This window comes from Rhipicephalus sanguineus, chromosome 8 (genome assembly GCF_013339695.2).
Source record: "Rhipicephalus sanguineus isolate Rsan-2018 chromosome 8, BIME_Rsan_1.4, whole genome shotgun sequence".
NCBI classification, from domain to species: domain Eukaryota; kingdom Metazoa; phylum Arthropoda; class Arachnida; order Ixodida; family Ixodidae; genus Rhipicephalus; species Rhipicephalus sanguineus.
The window spans coordinates 129,789,417-129,809,570 of NC_051183.1; the positions used below are offsets into that span (position 1 = coordinate 129,789,417).

The 20,154-nt window shown below is 49.1% G+C and overlaps 1 protein-coding gene across 1 annotated transcript; it reads right to left on the bottom strand.

Annotated features, from left to right (window-relative positions):
• Positions 1 to 6,482: 6,482 nt before the first annotated feature.
• On the bottom strand, positions 6,483 to 8,770 carry LOC119403510 (uncharacterized). The gene is made up of 4 exons (XM_037670440.1): positions 8,591 to 8,770; positions 8,329 to 8,475; positions 7,942 to 8,080; positions 6,483 to 7,861 (listed from the first exon to the last, which is right to left on the bottom strand). The coding sequence occupies exons 1-4, from the start codon at positions 8,768 to 8,770 to the stop codon at positions 6,483 to 6,485; spliced, it is 1,845 nt and encodes a 614-aa protein (XP_037526368.1).
• Positions 8,771 to 20,154: the final 11,384 nt, after the last annotated feature.

The window sequence follows — 20,154 nt, forward strand, 5'->3', positions numbered from 1 at the left end:
GCGCTCCTAGCGCCATCTCGCTGGTAATGAAGAAACGCTTATAAGCGCCGGCCGTCTCTGAGTCCGTCCAGTGGTAAAGGGTGTGTAATAACGATCGCCGTTAGCTACGTGGAGGGCCTGCGTTCCGTGGCGTAGTGGTTAGCGCCACTCGCTGCGGAGCAAGAGGTCCCTGGTTCGATTCCGTGCTTCGAAAGCATTTTTATGAATTATTTTTCTTTGGGGCTTTTATATATATATATAACCGTTCGGTATATATATATGTTCGGTATATATATATAGTTCGGTATATATATATATATATATACCGAACGCCACGTGATCCAGAAAGAAGTTGACAAGATGCTTGCTCGGAACATCATTGAGCCTTCTTCAAGCCCCTGGGCTTCGCCTGTCGTCCTCGTCAAAAAGAAAGATAACAGCTGGCGTTTCTGTGTCGACTACCGGAATCTTAACAAGGTAACGAAAAAAGACGCGTATCCCCTGCCACGGATAGATGACGCCCTTGACTGCCTTAGTGGAGCAAATTATTTTTCTTCCATCGACCTCCGTTCCGGCTACTGGCAGATAGCAGTTGATGACATGGACCGTGAAAAGACAGCGTTCATAACTCCCGACGGACTCTATCAGTTTAAAGTAATGCCGTTCGGGTTATGCAATGCCCCAGCTACATTCGAACGAATGATGGACGCTCTCCTTCACGGTTTTAAATGGTCAATCTGCTTGTGTTACCTTGATGACGTCATTGTCTTCTCACCGACTTTCGAAACCCACCTCGAGCGTCTCTCGACCATTCTTTCTGTTTTCCGCAAGGCAGGGCTTCAGTTAAACTCGTCGAAATGTCACTTCGGCCGCCGCCAACTCACTGTCCTCGGTCACCTTGTTGATTCTTCTGGTGTTCGTCCCGACCCTGAGAAAATCCGCGCAGTCAAAGATTTTCCTCTGCCGACCTCCGCGAACGACGTTCGGAGCTTTCTGGGCCTCTGCTCCTACTTTCGCAGATTTGTGCGGAATTTCGCTCACGTCGCGCGCCCACTCACGGAACTACTGAAGAAAGATGTGACTTTTGTGTGGGGACCTGAACAAGCCAGCGCATTCGCTGAACTGACCACCAGACTTACGACGCCACCGATTCTCGGCCACTTTGATATGTCCGCTCCAACCGAAGTGCGCACCGACGCAAGTGGCCATGGAATCGGAGCAGTTTTTGGCACAAAGACAGCATGGCTGCGAGCGCGTCATCGCATACGCTAGCCGCCTCTTATCGCCAGCGGAACGAAATTACTCAATCACTGAACGCGAATGCCTTGCGCTCGTCTGGGCAGTAGGTAAATTTCGGCCATATTTGTATGGACGGCCATTCACAGTTGTAACTGACCATCACGCCTTATGCTGGCTGTCGTCCTTAAAAGATCCTAGTGGACGTCTCGGCCGGTGGGCTCTACGGCTACAAGAATATTCGTACACAGTCGTTTACAAATCGGGCCGCCACCATGAAGATGCCGACTGCTTGTCCCGTCATCCAGTCGACCCACCGGACGTTTCTGAGAGCGGCGAGTCTACTTGCGTGTTGGCACTGTCCGCCTTCGGCAACATCGGAGATGAGCAACGTCGTGATCCTCACTTGAGAGATATTATCCTTCGGCTGACTGGTCCCACAACTCCTCCGTCTCTCCGTATGTTCCTGCTCCGAGACGGCGTATTATATCGCTACAGCATGCATCCTGACGGACCTGAGCAGCTACTGGTCATACCCCAACATATGCGTCAGACTGTCCTCGCGCAGTTACATGACATCCCAATGGCTGGTCACTTGGGGTCTCAAGAACTTATGACCGTGTTCGACGTCGCTTCTTTTGGCCTGGTATGTACCGATCCGTCCACCGTTACGTCGCTTCTTGTAAATCCTGTCAGCACCGCAAAAAGCCCACAACCCTACCAGCGGGACGCCTTCAGCCCATTGAGATACCATCGGAACCATTTTATAGGGTAGGACTTGACCTACTTGGACCTTTCCCTTTATCGGTCAATGGGAACAAGTGGATAGCAGTCGCCACGGACTACACCACTCGGTATGCCATCACGCGGGCCCTTCCTACCAGTTGTGCAACCGACGTCGCCGACTTTCTCCTAGAAGACGTCATACTACATCACGGCGCCCCTCGACAACTACTTACCGATCGGGGTCGCTACTTCCTATCCCAGGTTATACAAGACATATTGCATTCTTGCGCTACAAGACACAAGTTCACAACAGCCTATCACCCTCAAACCAACGGGCTCACAGAACGGCTAAATCGAACTATCACAGAAATGCTCGCCATGTACGTTTCCCCCGACCATCGTGACTGGGACGCGGTCCTGCCATTTGTGACATTTGCCTATAATACTTCCCGGCATGATACTGCAGGTTTCTCGCCTTTTTTTCCTCATGTATGGACGAGAACCCACGTTACCTTTTGACACGCTCCTTCCTACCGTTACCCACACATCGCACTACGCCCGCGATGTTATCTCTAGAGCTCTACAGGCACGTGAAATTGCTCGCCTGCGTCTTAGTGATTCGCAAGACCGCCAACGACTGCTCTACAATGCCCGCCACCGCGATGTCAACTTCCAGCGTGGTGACACGGTCCTTCTCAACACGCCATCACGGCGAGTTGGCCTGTGCGAAAAGCTGACTTCCCCATACTCAGGTCCGTACCGTGTCGTGCGCCAAGTTACCGACGTGACCTATGAAATTGAACCACTTCACAGCACCAGCGCGCGCTCGTGTTCTGACGTTGTCCACGTCTCTCGGCTGAAGCGATACCACTCGGACCAACCGAGCACCGAGACGGTGCCTTCGCCGCCGGGGGTGATGCTACGTGGCGCCACAGATAACTCGAAACTCGATAGGGAAGAAGACGATGTCTGAGCTCTCGTGCAGACTGGGTTCCATCTTGTATGCCTGCCTGTGTTATCGATAGTAAACATATTTCTCAGACGCCTTTTCCCCGTAACAATATATACATACTTATACATATACGGTGCATGACGGCGACGGCGACGGCAAAATCCAGCCGAGACTGTCCATATAATTGCTATCGCAATAAAAAAAAACGTCAAGCGGGTGTGCGTTTCTTTGCTCGATCGCATCCGTGATTTTGTTTTACGTAACGGCTGCGGCGGGGCCGGCTTTACAGCCTGGCGTGCGTCGCCTTTCACACCGGTATTTAGCCTAATTAAGCATAGCAACCATAGTAAATCCTAATAAAGCCAAGCATAAATAAGCTTTCTGGTTACGCCACACAGCTTCACCAGAAAACTGAGCCCAGCTTGCCTTTGCCGCGATATCCAAGTTAAGCTTACATGAGCCTAGTTAAGCCAAGCTAAGTATAGCCAAATCTAAATTAGCCCATTTAAGCATTGTATCACACAGCGAAGACCAGCAAAATTAAGCTTACTTACGTAATCTAATTTGACCTAGCCTAGTCAGCCGATGGCATGCTAAGCCAAGTTATGCTTTGGAGAGCCCAGTTGAGTCCCGGCAAGTATAACCAAACCCAATTAGGCCTAGTTGAGCATAGTATCACCTATTTAGGCCGAGCACAATTACGTCTAAATAAGGGAAACCTGATTGGGACCAGATAATTCACGTCGAATTCCCCAGGAGCCCAGAGAAGCCAAACTCAGAAAGATGCTAATAAGTCCTGACTGAGCGGAGCCTTATTAAGTTCAATGAAGTATAACTAGGACTAATTAGGGCTAATATTAATTAGGCATACTAAAATAGTGTGATATCGAAAAAACTTACTGGAGATATTTATCTTTCATGTGGCACAATTTTGCTAATTTCCCTAATTAAGCTAAATAAATGGCGCCGTGGTAGGTATAAACAAATCTGATTAAGCATAATTGATTCGGTTTCGCCTAACTAATGCAATCATAGTTAAATATAATTATTTCAAACCTAAGTAATTCAAGTCCAGTTCCGAATGAAGCTAGTGAATACTAGCTCATAGAGATAAAAATTACCGCTGGCTTACTCGAGCATAAATAAGCACATAGAAGTATATTTTGCACTCGTTATACTTATTTGACCTTAATTAGGTTCGACTACATCCTTGATAATAAGTATCGTAGAGTTAAGTAGTACTAGTGAAAATTATACAGCGGTAATTAATTAATATATGTGGTAAATGTGAGCCCATCACAGGGCAAATGCAAAACAACTTCAGGTGCACAGCTTTCGCAGGGGTGAAGGGACATGATAATACATCGACTGAGAAGAAAGTTAGGGCAGTGTCGCACTGGTGGTGCCAAGCCGGAAGGAAGTGCGTGTATCTCTTTAGTTTTTTTTTCTTTCTATTGTCTTTTTCCTTCTTTCTGTTTTAATTCTATCTTTTATCTCTTGAATTCAATTTATTTGTTTTTCTCACTAATTCTTTCTCTTTCTTGCTCTTTCTATTTTTATGTCTATTTCTTGCTTTCTTTCTCACTATATTTCTCGCTTGCTTCCTCTTTCTCTATATCTATATTTTTTCTCCCACTATTTCTTCCACATCCTTCCTTGATTCTCTGCATTTCATTCTTTCTTTCTGTCCTTACATTTGCTTCTATATGTCTCCATTGCCTCCTTCTCTTTGTGCTAGGCTTTACTCTCTCCCGCCCTCATTTTCCTCGTCCTCACCTTTACATCTCTCCTCCTCACCCTCTCTTCCCTTCCTCACTTTCTTCTCTGTTTGTCACCTTCACTTTCTCTCTCTCTCTTTCTTGCTCTTTTTTTCTTTTTCGTTCTACTCTTCCTTCTCGCTTTCTTCCTCTTTACTTCTATCGTTTAGTCTCTCCATTCCTTTTCTCTCTTTCTTTCGTTTTTTCTGATGATCTATTTTTTTTACTTTCGCTTTATTTCACTCTTTCTTGTTGTTTAAACGCTATGCTTTACTCTCTTCCCTCCACCTTCTTCTCATCTCTCCTCCTCACTCTCACTTTCCTTTCCCATCCCCTTGCTATACTATACCATACAAGGCAATGCTATGCTCAGCTAGCGTGCCTAGATAGCCGAATGGTTACGATGCTCACCTTCGAATCGTGGGAACGCGGGTTTGAATCCCGCCTCGCTAGACTTTTTCATCGCAAAAATGGTAGTCTCTTTCTTTTTGTATATTTATTTCTTACTATCTCACGTTTTCTATCTTTATTGCAACTTGCACCGCAGAAATCGCCGCACGTCTTCTAGGAGCAACGCAGAAGATGAAGACGACGACGATGGAAAAGAGGACTATGAGAGCGCGTGCCAGATCATGACAATTATCATTCCTGTTTCCGACACGGAAGTTACAGCGAGCCGAAACAGCTCAGCTGCTAAAAGAAGAAGGCCTTCAACTTCGAGTCGTCCTATGCAAATTCATAATGCACCCTGTGAGTTTTATTAAAAGGCGGAGTTTCGCTGTAAGGACGGATCAATAAATGCGATGGCAACAAATTGAAATGTTATACGAAGTAAAGCTAGCAGCCAACACCTTCAGTGTCCTATTTGGTATAATGGATGGATGGAAACAACTTTATTGAAAGTCCGGCGATGTTTAATAACCCGGGCTCAGGTCTCCCATGAGGGGACTTCGAGGCCTTGCTGGCCCGCTGGACTGCCCATTCTTGTGTCTTGAAGTTGGAGCTGCGCAGTGCGGCTGCCCACTTCGACGCGAGAGCATCCGGAGCTACTGCCATCTGAGCTGCTGTGACAGGGCACTCCCATAACATGTGTGAGAGCGTCGCTCTGGTTGTCTGGCATAATTTACAAGTAGCATTCGGGTACTGGGCAGGGAAAATGTGCCGCAATCGCACCGGACTGGGGAAGGTGTGTGTTTGCAGCTGTCGCCAGACGACTGCCTGGCGTCGTTTTAGCTTGGGGTGAGGTGGGGGCAATATCCGCCTGCCTAACTGGTAGTGCTTGGTGATGTCATTGTACCTGACCAAGCGTTCTCGCGTGTTTTGAAGCAGGAGGTCCGAACTCGACGGGGCGGTATTCGACTCTGCGCGGCGGGTCATTTCTCGCGCATAGCGGTGTGCCACCTCGTTCGAATTAGGGGGGCCCTCGTCGGTGGGGATGGTGACGTGTGCTGGGAACCATAGGATAGCGGTGCTGTTGAACTGCTGTCGACCAGCCTTCCTTAGGATCTGGAGAGCTTCTGGGGAAATGCGCCCCCGCGCGTAGTTACGGACTGCGGTTTGTGAGTCGCTAAGAACAGCTTCGCAGATGGGGTCGGTAAGCGCAAGCGCAATCGCAACCTCTTCCGCTGTGTCTGGGTATTTCGTGCTGACACTACTCGCGTGCGTAAGCCGGGAATTAACATCTACGACTACCGCCGTGAACCGGTGTTTGTTTGCGTATTCTGCCGCGTCCACGAATCGCGCAGTCCTCTAGCGCAGCAGTGTCTTTGCACGAGCCTGGCGTCGGCCCCCGTTATGTTCGGGGTGCATATTTCGAGGAAGAGGGGCAACTATTAGCGTATCGCCGATGTCGTGTGGAATGGCTTGTTCTGACCGTGTTGGACGTGGTAATTCAGGCCAAGCTTCTGCAGGATGTACCGACCCGTGGCTGTCAGGGACATGCGTTCGAGTTGCGAGACTCTTTGCGCATCCGCTATTTCCTCAAGCGTGTTGTACACCCCCAGCTGTAGCAGACGAGTGGTACTCGTGGACTCCGGCAGGCCGAGGGCGATCTTGTATGTCTTGCGTATAAGGGTATTGAGTTTCTCCCTTTCAGTGACAGTCCAGTTGTGGAAGGCAGCCACATAAGTAACATGACTGATTACGAATGAGTGTATGAGGCGCATGACGCTGTCCTCCTTCATCCCCGTGTGCTTGTTTGTAATTCGTTTGATAAGGCGGGTGGCTGCTGTCACCTTGCCTTCAATCTTGCGGATAGTTTCGCCGTTTGACCCTTTGGCTGCTATATGCATGCCGAGGACCCGTATCTTCGGAACTTGGAGAATGCAGGAGCCGTCCTGCGTATACAACTGTATTAATTCACATTGGCGCGGTTCACCGGTAGGCCTGGACCGGCGGCGCGGGCGGTAGATTAGCAGCTCCGATTTGAGTGGCGATATTCGGAGGCCCGTGTCTCGGAGGTAGTCCTCTACTTCAGAAACTGCTGCTTGTAAGGTACATTCTATCTGCCCGTCACTTCCCTTGTCGACCCACAGGGTGATGTCGTCTGCATACAAGGCGTGATGGAGGCCGTCAATCTCGCCAAGGCGGACCGGGAAACCCATCATCACGAGGTTGAAAAGGAGCGGGGATATTACCGACCCTTGAGGAGTGCCGGCGCTTCCTAGGGTATGTTCGTCGGATGTCATGGTGTCAACTGTGAGGGTGACTGTGCGGCGCGACAGGAAGTCTCTGATGTAGTTGTAGCTTCGCTCGCCCAGGTTGAGCTTGTTAATTCGGCGCAAGATTGCTGCATGTGCTACATTGTCGAACGCCTTTTCCAGGTCCAGGCCGAGGATGGCTCGGGTGCCACTAGTTGGGTCGTTGATGCTCTGATGGTAGAGCTGAAGCATGATGTCTTGTGTGGAGAGGTGGGATCGGAAGCCTACCATAGTGGGCGGGTAGGCTCCAGTGTCCTCGAGGTGGCTGTTGATACGGGTGAGGAACGCGTGCTCCATCACCTTGCCAACGCAGGAGGTGAGCGAAATGGGCCGCAGGTGATCGAGGCTAGACGGCTTGCCTGGCTTCGGTATCAGCACTGCCTTAGATCGTTTCCAGGCCTCTGGGAGGCGACCCTCTCTCCAGCATTTGTTGATGTATGTCGTAAGAGCGCTGATCGATACATCATCGAGGTTTCGTAGAGTCTTATTTGTGACCTTGTCGGGACCAGGTGCTGATTTGCCATTAAGGTGGTGGAGCCTGCGCGGATCTCTGATTCATGAAATTCTTCATCCAGCGTCGCATTTGGCTCACCAGTGTAATCGCCGTGCTGAACATCGGCTCGTCGAGGGAAGTACTTGTCCAGCAGGCGTGTCACGATCTGTCGATCAGTCGCGGTAGCCCGTTCCTTGTGCAAAAGGCGCTGCAAGTTGGAACGCTGGGCCGACTTGCTCTGCGTTTCCCCCAAGAGATGACGGAGGAGACGCCATGTGCTGCCATTGTGCAGCTGCCCGTCGACTGCGTTGCAGATGTCGTACCACTGCTGGCGGTTTAAGGTCCGGCAATGCTCTCTTCAAGCTGACGATTGATCTGTGCGATCTTCTTACGAAGCTTTCGATTGTGCCGTTGCTTCTTCCATCTTGCGTGTAGTGATGTCTTGGCTTCCCAGAGGTGGGCTAGTCGGCTGTCGATCTTCTCAACCTGGACTTCGGGCGTGACCGTCTGTGTCGCCCTGTTCACGTCGCCGTTGAGGGTTTCCATCCATACCTCGATGTCATCGATGGCCTCCTCATCTCGTTGTTCAGCTCGATGCTTCCGGAATTTATCCCAGTCCGTCCACTTGAATTGCTTGTGGGAAGGAGGTGTACCCGCCAGAGGAAGTCGTGTTTCTATAATCATATATATGGTCGCTACCGAGATCTTCAAAGGTATTGCGCCACTGTGCTTGAGGAATGTTTCGGACCGCCGTCAGGTCCGGCGTCGTATCCCGTGCTGTTGATGTGCCCGTGCGGGTTGGCGCCGTGGGATCGGTAATATGCGTCAGCTCTGCATCATGCAAGTCCTGCCACAGGCGTCGGCCTTTGGCTGTAGTGTAGCCATAGCCCCAAGCTTCGTTCGGGGCATTAAAGTCTCCTCCCACCATAAAGGGCTGCACACCCGCCAAGGCCAGCGCACCCCGAAAGCGGGAGAGGAAGCGACTCCGCGAGTGAGCCGGATTACTATACACGTTGAGGAGAAATACACTGCACTTGCGTGTCCTGTTGGGAAGGAGCTCTACGAGCATATGTTCCGCATGTGTGCCGCGTACGGAGTGTTCTTGAACTACAATCCCTTTCCGCGTTAAAATTGCAAGTCCACGATCAACGGGAATCGGCGAGGCGTATGTATAACTCTACAGAATTCTGGCATAAGGACACGCAGCCGCCGCAGCGAGCGAAACCATCTTTGTGCTGTCTATCGCCTCAACGTGGGCTGAGGGGTGAGAACCTAGCCTGTACAAAGGTATGAGCCGTCTGCTGATACCTATAAAGAGAAGAAGCGCACCACCGCTTCCGGCCGTCTAAAGTACGCAGTTCATGGCGGAGCGACGTAGCTTCCCTCCGCCATGACCTTGAACGAAAGGCCCTCATTTGCCTTTCGTTCGAATGAAGATGGCCAGCGCTTTTTCTCTCCGCTTGAGCTCGATAGTCGGCTGCCCTCGTACGCTTTCACTGGCGCATAGAACATATGAGGCGCAGGGCAGTGTTATCGCACACGAAAATAATACAATGTAAAGGCGATGGTGACGGCACAATCGCCCCTGAAGTATCCATATTATCCCTACTGCAAAAATAGTTTTCTCTTTACACGGGCTCACTGCCTTTCGCTTTGTGAAGTTAACCTTACGTGCTAGCTCATCCTTATTCTTTTACAGCGGAAGCTATCATAAGATCACAACAGCTCATTTTGGCGCTCTAGTTGTCCGCCACCGCCGTCGCCGTCGTCGCTGGTTTCCGTTAAAACCACTAGAGCGGGGGAAGCACTGCATTCCTTTTCTCTTCGCCGCCGCGCGCTCTCGGCGGCTTCGCCTTATAAATGGTCCAGCTCGCTCGCCTCGCTAGTGTCTCCCGGCCGCTGACACACTGCGCTTCGGAGCGCGATTGTTTTTATAGCCTGAGAAAAGCGTGCAGGAACTTTGTGACAACCTGTATGGCTTTGACGCTTAATTGCAAGCCTGGCAAGGCATCGAACAATGCCTGGGTGCTGTGCTTTTGGTTGCAGAAACCGTCGGAAATCAAGCAAAGCGCTTTTTGCTATTCTAAGCGGCATATAAATGCGAAGCATTTCTTAGCGAACTTCTGCGATATTAAACGTATCTATCTATCTATCTATCTATCTATCTATCTATCTATCTATCTATCTATCTATCTATCTATCTATCTATCTATCTATCTATCTATCTATCTATCTATCTATCTATCTATCTATCTATCTATCTATCTATCTATCTATCTATCTATCTATCTATCTATCTATCTATCTAGCCGCCTACGACTTTCTGCTCTCCTGGCTGTTTTGTTAATGGGATGTATGCCAAAATTGGTGTGACATAACATGACTACATGTCGAGTATCACAGGCCATAGCATGAAAATCGTAACATGCAAGAACCGAAATGATTTACCCTCCACTGTCTTGGTGCTCTTGCCGCCGGTTCGTTAATTTTATAGACACCACATTTGGTATAGCGCGACACGAGTGTATGGTGACGTAAGTGACTGGTCCTAACGTGCAAATCATGACACGCATGTCATGTACATCATCACTTACATGACGTGGTCTCGGGGTGCTCGCGACCATTTCATTAAATAGATATATACCCAAATTGGTATGACGAGATATTTTTGAATGACGAACGTATTTGACAGGTGGTAGCATCAAAATTATCACTTGCATGTCATGTATGGCATGATTTACATGCCACGCTCATGGTGCGCTCACGGCCCGTTCACTAGCTTGATATATACCAAGATTCGAGGAGTCGTCCGACGTGCCTCTTCCCGCGACCAACGTCCAAGGTATAATTTTTCTTTGCTCAGCGTGTACATAAGCGAAAACGAATTCGCACAATATTTCTAGCCTGAGATTTCATTCGATTTATGCAAAAACAAAGCATGAATGGTGAAAAAATAAATTAATATTGAATTACAAAGTAATTGGGAGTTATTACTGTAACGCACATAAATGAACCTATTACGACATTAGTTTTGTTGCATTATGTCGATTGCCTGGAAATAACATCGTATCGACACATTTACTGACAGTTCTTCATAGGTGGCTACTTAAAGGGTTAACAGAACATCATGGTACACTCTCGAAGGTTCCCAAACAGTGCGGCGTGGCCTGCGCCGAGCAATACTAACAGTTTTTGTGGATGAAACGCGATCACATCAAAATAAAGAAATAAGAGTGCGTGGCAAGACTGACTACTTATCACTTGCGTCGATATGACTTACGAATATTCGACGCAATGTTATGCAAACTTCAATAATACTCTGTACAATGCAAACCAACGATACAACGGGAACCATTGTTGTTTAGATAACAATCATACCTCTCAAGGCCATGTACGAAGGAAAGGAAGTTTGGGTTGGGCAACTTGTTTCCTTTTTTTATCTCTCGGTATGGTACCTCTAGGATAGTGCAGTTTTTCAACACTTTATACAACCGACCGAAATGAAAGTCGTCTCAGATAGATACATGTCACCGTGCGGGTTGTTTTTTAGAGGCATTGTCCGTAGTTCCATTGGCGACCATCCGCTTTCTAAAACCTACCATAGCGATCTGTATTATTTTGAGCGCGCGCTCGCGCCAATGAGATGTCTTCATCGTCTTGTTCTTTGACCGCCTTGATGATGACACGTGCAGAACACTTTAGGGGCCCGGGCTGCCGTATGCTCTCCTAGCTTGGCGTAACACAGACAAAACCGCGTGTCCTGGCAGGCGCTAGTGCGTTCGGTCCTGTGAAAGGGGCTGCGTAAGACTCTGTGGCCTCTCTCCCTTACACTCTCTCAACAGTCACGTGATGGCATCGGCGAACGAGATTCTGCAGACGCGCGATGAACCCGCATGGCGTGCTCCAACAACAGTTCGGGATGAGTAACAGCAACAACAACTACAGTGAATTCATGGTGTGACGAACGCAACTTTAGGTCGACCCATGCGCTCCTTCGCATCCCCACATGATTCCCTTTAGTGGCAGATGGTGAAATTTTTAAATTCAAAGCATTTGCTAGCGAACCAAATACACTAGGCGGTATCTATCTATCTATCTATCTATCTATCTATCTATCTATCTATCTATCTATCTATCTATCTATCTATCTATCTATCTATCTATCTATCTATCTATCTATCTATCTATCTATCTATCTATCTATCTATCTATCTATCTATCTATCTATCTATCTATCTATCTATCTATCTATCTATCTATCTATCCGCCTACATCTGGGCGCTCCCATGGTCATCTCCTTAGCTTGGCTTGTACGAAATTTCGCATCAGAGGATATAAGTGTATGATGAACCCGATTCACATGTTATGACATGAGCAACGTGATTTAGCTGCCAGGTACGTCATAAAACTCTTACCACCTGTCACGGGCTGCGCGTACTCGCATAACACGGCACGTGGCAGATGCGTAAGCGCCACTGGTGAATCAGAGTCTATATTAACCCATGGATAGCGAGACACACTTCTGGTATCCTAACGTGATCGCGGTAAGAAGGCCGTATTGCAGAAAATCCCGTGCCAGCGTCAACAGCGTTGCCGGTGATCGAAATATCATGATGGTAGCAAAGAACAAATAAACATTCATTCTGCGGTTAATGTAGCACTAACGTTCTTTTTGTCTAGGCATTGGTGTAGTTCTAAATATTGCGTTTAGTGCACCTCCATTGCGGCGAATACCGAAGAATTCCGTTGGCTCTCGCTCTTGCCACCGCGTAGACCTGTCCGTTGGTCAGAAATCGCAGGCGGCGAGCACTGGTGCTTCTATACACGGTGGCATCGCGTGAAGGGCGCGGGGTTCATTGGATTGGCGGCTGCGTGGCTCGAAAGAAAGGAGGGTGGGGGTAGATTAGAGAGCTTGGGGGGAGAGAGAAAGTAGTCTGTTGAATAAAGAAAAAAAAGAATATGCAATTACCGCGAAGCGGGCTCGGCTTTTTTTTAACGTCTCTTATGTAGAGTTAATCCGTTGGAAGGAGAAAATTATGGGGCACTTGCTCCCAGTCTTTACTGATATATTTATTCATATATTTACACGAGTAAAAACGAAAATACTCAAGTTTACGAATGCATTCATATATCTATTTTATAAGGGTTTTTTTTCACAAAACCAAAGGCCTGGGTTCAGCGGCTGAAAAACTGTCACGCGCGCTCTCGGCTCTTCGTCTTGGTTTTCTTCCACTTCTACTGGATGCTGTCTCGCTGTATCTCTTCCCCACTGCACTTGCCCCGGTGTCGAAGAGGAGCCATCCTGGCGACTCAAGGCGAAGCCAGCACAAGCGGATCATAATAGGGCTTTAAACGGCTGACGTGGACTGTTTCACGACCACGACATCGTCTGTCGGTGGGAGGTGTCACTGGTTCGACGACGTAGTTGACCCGCGACGTGCATTGAACGATGCAGTACGGACCAGCGTACTTGGGTGCAAATTTTCGGGAGAGGCCAGGAGACTGGAACGGAATAGAAAGCCACACGAATGAGCTGACGGGGAAAGTGTGGGCAGGCTTGTCCTGGTCAAGTCGTTCTTTTTGAATACCTTGTGCGACGGATGTAAATGATCGTGCTAATTGGCGGCAGTCTTCGGCCCATTGAACGAGTTCGGAGGCCGGGCGGTATTCAGACGCATCCGGCCGGTATGTAAGGACTGTGTCAAGTATCGAAGAAGGCTCACGTCCGTATAGTAGAAAGAAAGGCGAAAACCTGGTAGTGGCTTGTGTGGCCGTGTTATACGCGTACGTCACGAACGGAAGCACCAAGTCCCAGTTGGAATGGTCGGATGATATGTACATGGAGAGCATATCACCGAGAGTGCGGTTAAAGCGCTTCGTCAAACCGTTCGGCTGCGGGTGATAGGTCGTAGTGGAGCGATGAAAAATATTGCACTCAGTGAGAAGCTCCTGGACGACTTGCGAAATAAAGACACGCCCTCGATCGCTAAGCAGCTCACGTGGCGCGCCATGGCGAAGGACGAAGCTGCGCAAGATGAACAAGGGAACATCACGAGCTGCAGCGGCTGGCAGAGCGGCAGTTTCGGCATAACGGGTAAGATGGTCTACGGCCACAATAATCCATCGATTGCCAGCAGGTGTGGAAGGGAAGGGGCCGTAGAGGTCTATGCCAATTCTATCAAACGGGCGAGATGGACACGGCAAAGGTTGCAATTCGCCAGACGCATGGCAAGTTGTTTTCCGCCGCTGACACTCAGTGCAGGAACGTATGTACGTGCGAACGTATGTGTACATTCCACGCCAGAAGAATCGCTGGCGAAGTCGGTTGTAAGTTTTCAAAACGCCAGCGTGGGTGCTTTGTGGTTCTGCGTGGAAGTACGTGCACAGGTCGGAGCGCAAATAGCGAGGTATAACAAGAAGCCACTTTCTACCATCTGGCTGATAGTTGCGGCGATACAACATGGCATGGTTTGTCGGCGTAGTGCATGAGGTAGCCGTTGGCATGGTGTCGCCGAAGACGAGGAGAGAACGTCTATGAGCGACGCTATCCAAGGGTCTTTGCGCTGTTCCGAAGGCATGTCAGCGAGATCAATGCTGGCGATAGTAGCGTCGGCAATGGAAACGGGTGCAACGGAAGGCAGGGGCGAACGAGAAAGTGCGTCGGCGTCGGTATGCTTGCGTCCTGAGCGGTAAATGACACGAATATCAAATTCCTGTAAACGTAGCGCCCAACGTCCAAGCCGGCCCGAAGGATCCTTCAATGAACCAAGCCAACAAAGGGAATGATGATCGGTAACGACATCAAATTGATGGCCGTACACGTACGGGAGAAATTTTTGTAATGCCCAAACAATGGCCAAATCGGTAACCGAGTATTCGCACTCTGTCTTGGTGAGGGCGCGACTAGCATATGCAACGACATACTCGGAGAAGCCTCGCTTGCGTTCAGCAAGGAGAGCGCCAAGGCCTATGCCACTGGCATCCGTGTGCACTTCGGTTGGGGCAGTAGGGTCGAAGTGGCGTAAAATGGGTGGCAAAGTCAGGAGATGGCGTAATGTTGCGAAAGCTTCATCGCATGCTGGCGACCAATCAGAGTGGTGTCCGTCACAGGAGAGCAGCTTTGTGAGCGGTGCGATTACAGACGCGAAGTTCTTAACAAAAACGGCGAAAGTATGAGCAGAGACCGACGAAGCTGCGAAGCACTTTCACGTTCGTAGGCCTCGGGAACTCAGCAACTGCCCGAAGCTTCTCCGGGTCAGGAAGGACGCCCTCCTTTGAGACAACGTGGCCCAGTATTGTAAGCTTGCGAGCTCCAAAGCGGCACTTGTTGATGTTGAGCTGAAGGCCTGCACGCGTGAGGCAGCTCAAGACTTCTTTGAGACGACGCAGGTGGCTGTCGAAATCGGTGGAGAAGACGACGACATCATCCAAGTAACAAAGGCATGTCTTCCATTTTAACCAACGCTAGACGCTATCCATCACCCTTTCGAATGTTGCTGGCGCATTACATTGAATTCGTATAGGCCATCAGGTGTCACAAAAGCAGTTTTAGGGCGATGTGAGGGTGTCATGGGGACCTGCCAATAGCCGGACCGTAAGTCTAGTGATGAAGAATTAGGCGCCTTGCAAGCAGTCCAGGGCGTCATCGATGCGTGGCAAAGGGTACACATCTTTGCGCGTAACTTTGTTTAAACGGCGGTAATCGACGCAGAAGCGAATCGAGCCGTCTTTCTTCTTTACGAGGACAACAGGTGACGACCAGGGACTGCTGGGCGGCCGAATGACGCCGCGTTGAAGCATGTCGTCTACTTGATCGGTGATGACACGACGCTCAGCAGGAGACACGCGGTAGGGGCGCTGTTGCAGAGGCGCTTGTGAACCGGTGTTAATGTGATGGACAGCGGTGTGTGTTTGACCTAACGACGTCTGCTGGCAGTCAAACAAGCCGCGAAACTGGTGCAGAAGTTCGATGAGTTGCTCTCGGTGTTCCCCTTCAAGGTCGCCATCAATTCAGGGTCCAAACGCATTAATAGTCGGGCGATCAGGCGTACAGGCAGATGGTGTCAGTGCATTAAGGAGTAAATCACTCACGCCGCCAAGGCCAAAGATAGAGGAATCGTCCAACTCTTGATATGTGCCAGTGCATTCTCCGCGGAGTAAGGTTGATGTAGACGGCAAGGGATTCGTGAGCGTCGTGTCTGGGCGCGTTGCTTGCGCAACTCGTCGAAACTCTGGCACAAACTGACCAGTTCGGCTGCGGTTTGTGGGTCCTTGGCTAGCAACATCTGAAATGCGTCATCGGCTATTCCCTTGAGTATCTGCTTGATCTTGTCTGCTTCGAGCATTGGTGGGTTCACCCGCTTGTACAAGTCAACAATGTCTTCGATGTAGCTGGTGAAGGTCTCTCCTGGCTACTGAGCGCGCTCACGAAGTCGCTGTTCTGCGCGGAGCATTCGTACAGCGGGGCGGTCAAAAAATTCTGAAAAGGCTGTCTTGAACGAAGCCCAGTTGGTAATATCAGCTTCGTGATTCCGCAACCAGAGACTAGCGACGACGGCCAAGCAAAAGCTGACATAAGTCAGCTTAGCCGCATCGTCCCACTTGTTCGCTGCGCTCACCTTGTGGTATGTAGCCAACCACTCCTCAACGTCTTGGTCGTCAGTGCCACTGAAGATCGGCGGGTGACGCAGTGGCAACACGCCGGAACATGCAGTGGCTCGAATCTGGGAGGAACCTTGGTTGGTGGATTCCTCTGGCATTGCTGACACTGGAGATAAGGTGCGGCTTCGTAGATCCAGCTTCGAAGAATACCCAGCACCTCCACCAAATTATAAGGGGGTTTATTCACAAAACCAAAGGCCTGGGTTCAGCGGCTGAAAAACTGTCGCGCGCGCTCTCGGCTCTTCGTCTTGGTTTTCTTCCACTCCTACTCGATGCTGTCTCGCTGTATCTCTTCCCCACTACAATTTGTCTATTTTTTACCTATACATAGTGAAGTGTGACGAGGACTCCAATAATGTACTTCCGGCGAGTTCGGGCGTCGCCCTTTAATGCTGGAGGACACCACAGAGCTGAGGTCATGCAATACTTGCGAGACCTCTGGAGGAGAGATAGACATGACAGCTGTCAGTGAAAGGATGCATATTACGTGCAGATTCCCCGCTTGGATTAAAAGAAAACACAATGAGTGGCGCACCACAATTATTTCGCGGCGGTGGCGGCCTTGCGATCACTCATGGGAATTAGGCGGCGGTGAAACGCGGTTGCGCGCATGTTTACCACCGCCTCGATAATCGCGTGCTTGCCGAGCTGGTGGCGCCCGTCTTGCGCGGCGTGGGTATCAACCGGATTTTGCAGAAGTGTTTTGCACGATTTTAGGTAAACTGTTGCGATTCATTATTGGTTATTTGTGCGGTTTATGTAGATTTAGACTTTTTAGTTATTTTACATGCATTTGCAGCAGTGTTTTGTTTGTTTAAGGCCTGTATTGACCACTGCGTGACCATGCGTGGCCACCGTGGATAAACGACAAGCTGGGCCCCTAAAGCTCTACGCAATAAAAACCACGGCTGGAGTCGGAATCCAACCATCGCATTCTGCGTCGTAGTGAAGTATTCTAAAACAGAGCCGAGGCAGTACGTCGAACTGCTTAGGAAGATGACCTTATACAAGCGTCTTGCAAGGGCAACGCCAGTTGTGGCTGCAGTGTTGACTGCGGGCTTTTATAGGAATGTAATCAACATTGAAATCGCAAGCTATTGTTCACAATTGCTCTTGTACGCCGACGACCGCCCCTCTTGGCACGCACATCATCGCACAGTAGAGTAGAATTTGTTGCGATAAAACTGACTACGTTTAAGCTGGAATTGGGCATCTTTGAAACGGGCAGCGCAGAAACAAGGACAAAGGAAAGACTACACACATGAAAAGAATAGTCTTTTTTTTGTCCTTGTTTTTCCGCCGCCCGTTTCGAAGATGTTTAACCCATTCCAACTTGCCCAGACATCAATGCGTGAGTGCCGACATTACGTCGGACCATGTGCTACCCTTTACAAGTGAATATGTTCTACGTGCCTGGCAAGGCCGCGGTATGCGTACAACTACTAAATTTACCCAAAGAGGTCTACAGACGTCATTAGGTTCGTAAAATTTTGGCACATGCTGCTACCCACCGACTCCAGCGCATGAACTCCATTGCCACAACATTTGGGATCTCCCGGAAGTTTCACACGGGAGATTAAGAAAGAATTTGTGGGGTTTTTCTTCTACGTAATAGCATAGGCTGCCTTTAGATAGGCTGCATACTAAATACTACCAAGAGCTATTGTCCATGGAGCCAGAGAAGTAAGAGCTCACCCAGCGTGTCTCAACTTTAAAAGCCTCCGTGCGCGATCTGGTTTTATTTCACAGTTTAACTACCTATCCAAAGAGCTTTACTTGTAGCCTGCGCAATCAAAATTACCGCAAGAAAAGAACGTAGTTTTTCTTTGTATCCTTTAAGCAATAGTCCATAAGATACGCTAAATGCTTCGAATGGTGTGAGATAAATGTGACGAATTCCTCACCAATCAAAGGGAAGGTGCAACCAAACAATAAATACTGACAGGGTCCCTTTAGTCGCCTAAAGTGCACACACTTTAGGCGACTGGAAGGCGAAAGCCATCTTCTTTTTCTTCTCACTTGATGTATTTATTGTTCCTGCGCCGCCACTCTCTGAAGGCTTTCTGCACCTAATGCCGTATTGCATTGCCTCCTGGATGGGAGGCAGCTGACCTGGTATGCACTGCCTCTGTGATCGGTACACTGTTGACCAAGCTAAGATGCATGTGGTGACGTCATCATGTTACGTCAAGTCACATGACGTCACTGTGACTTTAGTATGACGTCATCATGACGTCACAAATTTTAGCGATCTGTGACGCCATATCGTGACGTTATCTCGTGATGACGATTTTTGCATCACTCGTGTGGACGCCGACGGGAGACGCCGACGCTGGACGCCGCTCAACTTTCGCGTTTTTGAGGCATCAAAGGCATTCGCCCTAAAATGTCTTTGCTTTTACGCGCAATAATCGCGATATGATCATGAGGCACGCCCTAGTAGAGGGTTCCGGAAATTTTGACCATCTGGCTTTCTTTAACGTGCGCTGACATCGCACAGCATACCGGCCTCTAGCATTTCGCCTCCATCGAAATGCAACCGCCGCGGCCGGGATCGAACCGTCGCCCCTCCGGTCAGCTGCCGAACACCGTAACGGTTACACCACCATGGTGGACAGGTGCAACCAAACGAAGCACTGAAATCCATATCAACGAATGAATCAATGGATGAATGAATGACAGATCTACGCGGAAACTACTTTTCGAGTTTATTGTCCATGTAAGAAGCTGGTTGCAGCAGGGTGGAAGCTATGAAGAGCACGGCGCTGATAACCGGGAGCAGCGCCTTATAGTGCGCTCATTCCACGTTGTCTTCCTTGGCGTACTAACTACAATGCATATAGCTGTGTGTACTTCTATCATCTAAATCTAACTAGGCGACTATCATTGTCATTATTTTAAGATTCCTGGCGTTAGTTTGCAATTTGTTTTCTTTACTTTTTGCGAAGATCATTTAAGAAATAGTCCCTTGCACATTGGAATATGCATGGCTTCAGAACGGCGCAAGAAGGAAGACGAAAAGACGAAAGATCACGCGAACACAAGCGCCGACTCACAACTAAAGTTTATTCTATATCACAGAGCAGATATATACGCGCACGTGGCTACACACAATGCCAAAAAACAAAAAAAAACAACCAAAAGCCAAAGCACGTTACCCATTCAGGTACAAGATTTCTTTATCCGGTAGCGCAATCGAGGGACAGCTGATACAATACTTTTTTTATTTTATTTATTTAGGGGCTATTTGAGAACGTGTAGAGGGACAGGCAGAGGCCAAAAAAGAAAAGAAAGAAGGTTGTGGTGTCAAGCACAAAAATCCGGTTATCATTTGTGCCACGAATGTGGTTTACAGTCTGCCGTTGTCTTGCGGCTCTGCTTATGTAGGCCAGACGGGCCGATGTGTTAACGTGAGATTAAGGGAACATGCGGCCAACGTACGTTGTGATAGGTTTTCGCACATTTTCTCAGCACTGTCAGAAGTGCGGCTGCGCGCTCAGTTTGGCCTCACTAGCATTATTTCAAGGCATCATGATAAGACGACTCGGGAAGTAATCGAGGCATGGAACATTCAAAATAAAAAAGTCTTGTATCAGCACCGTAAGTGGCTCTCCACATCTCACACTTGGGCGGATCACCACCGGACAAAAG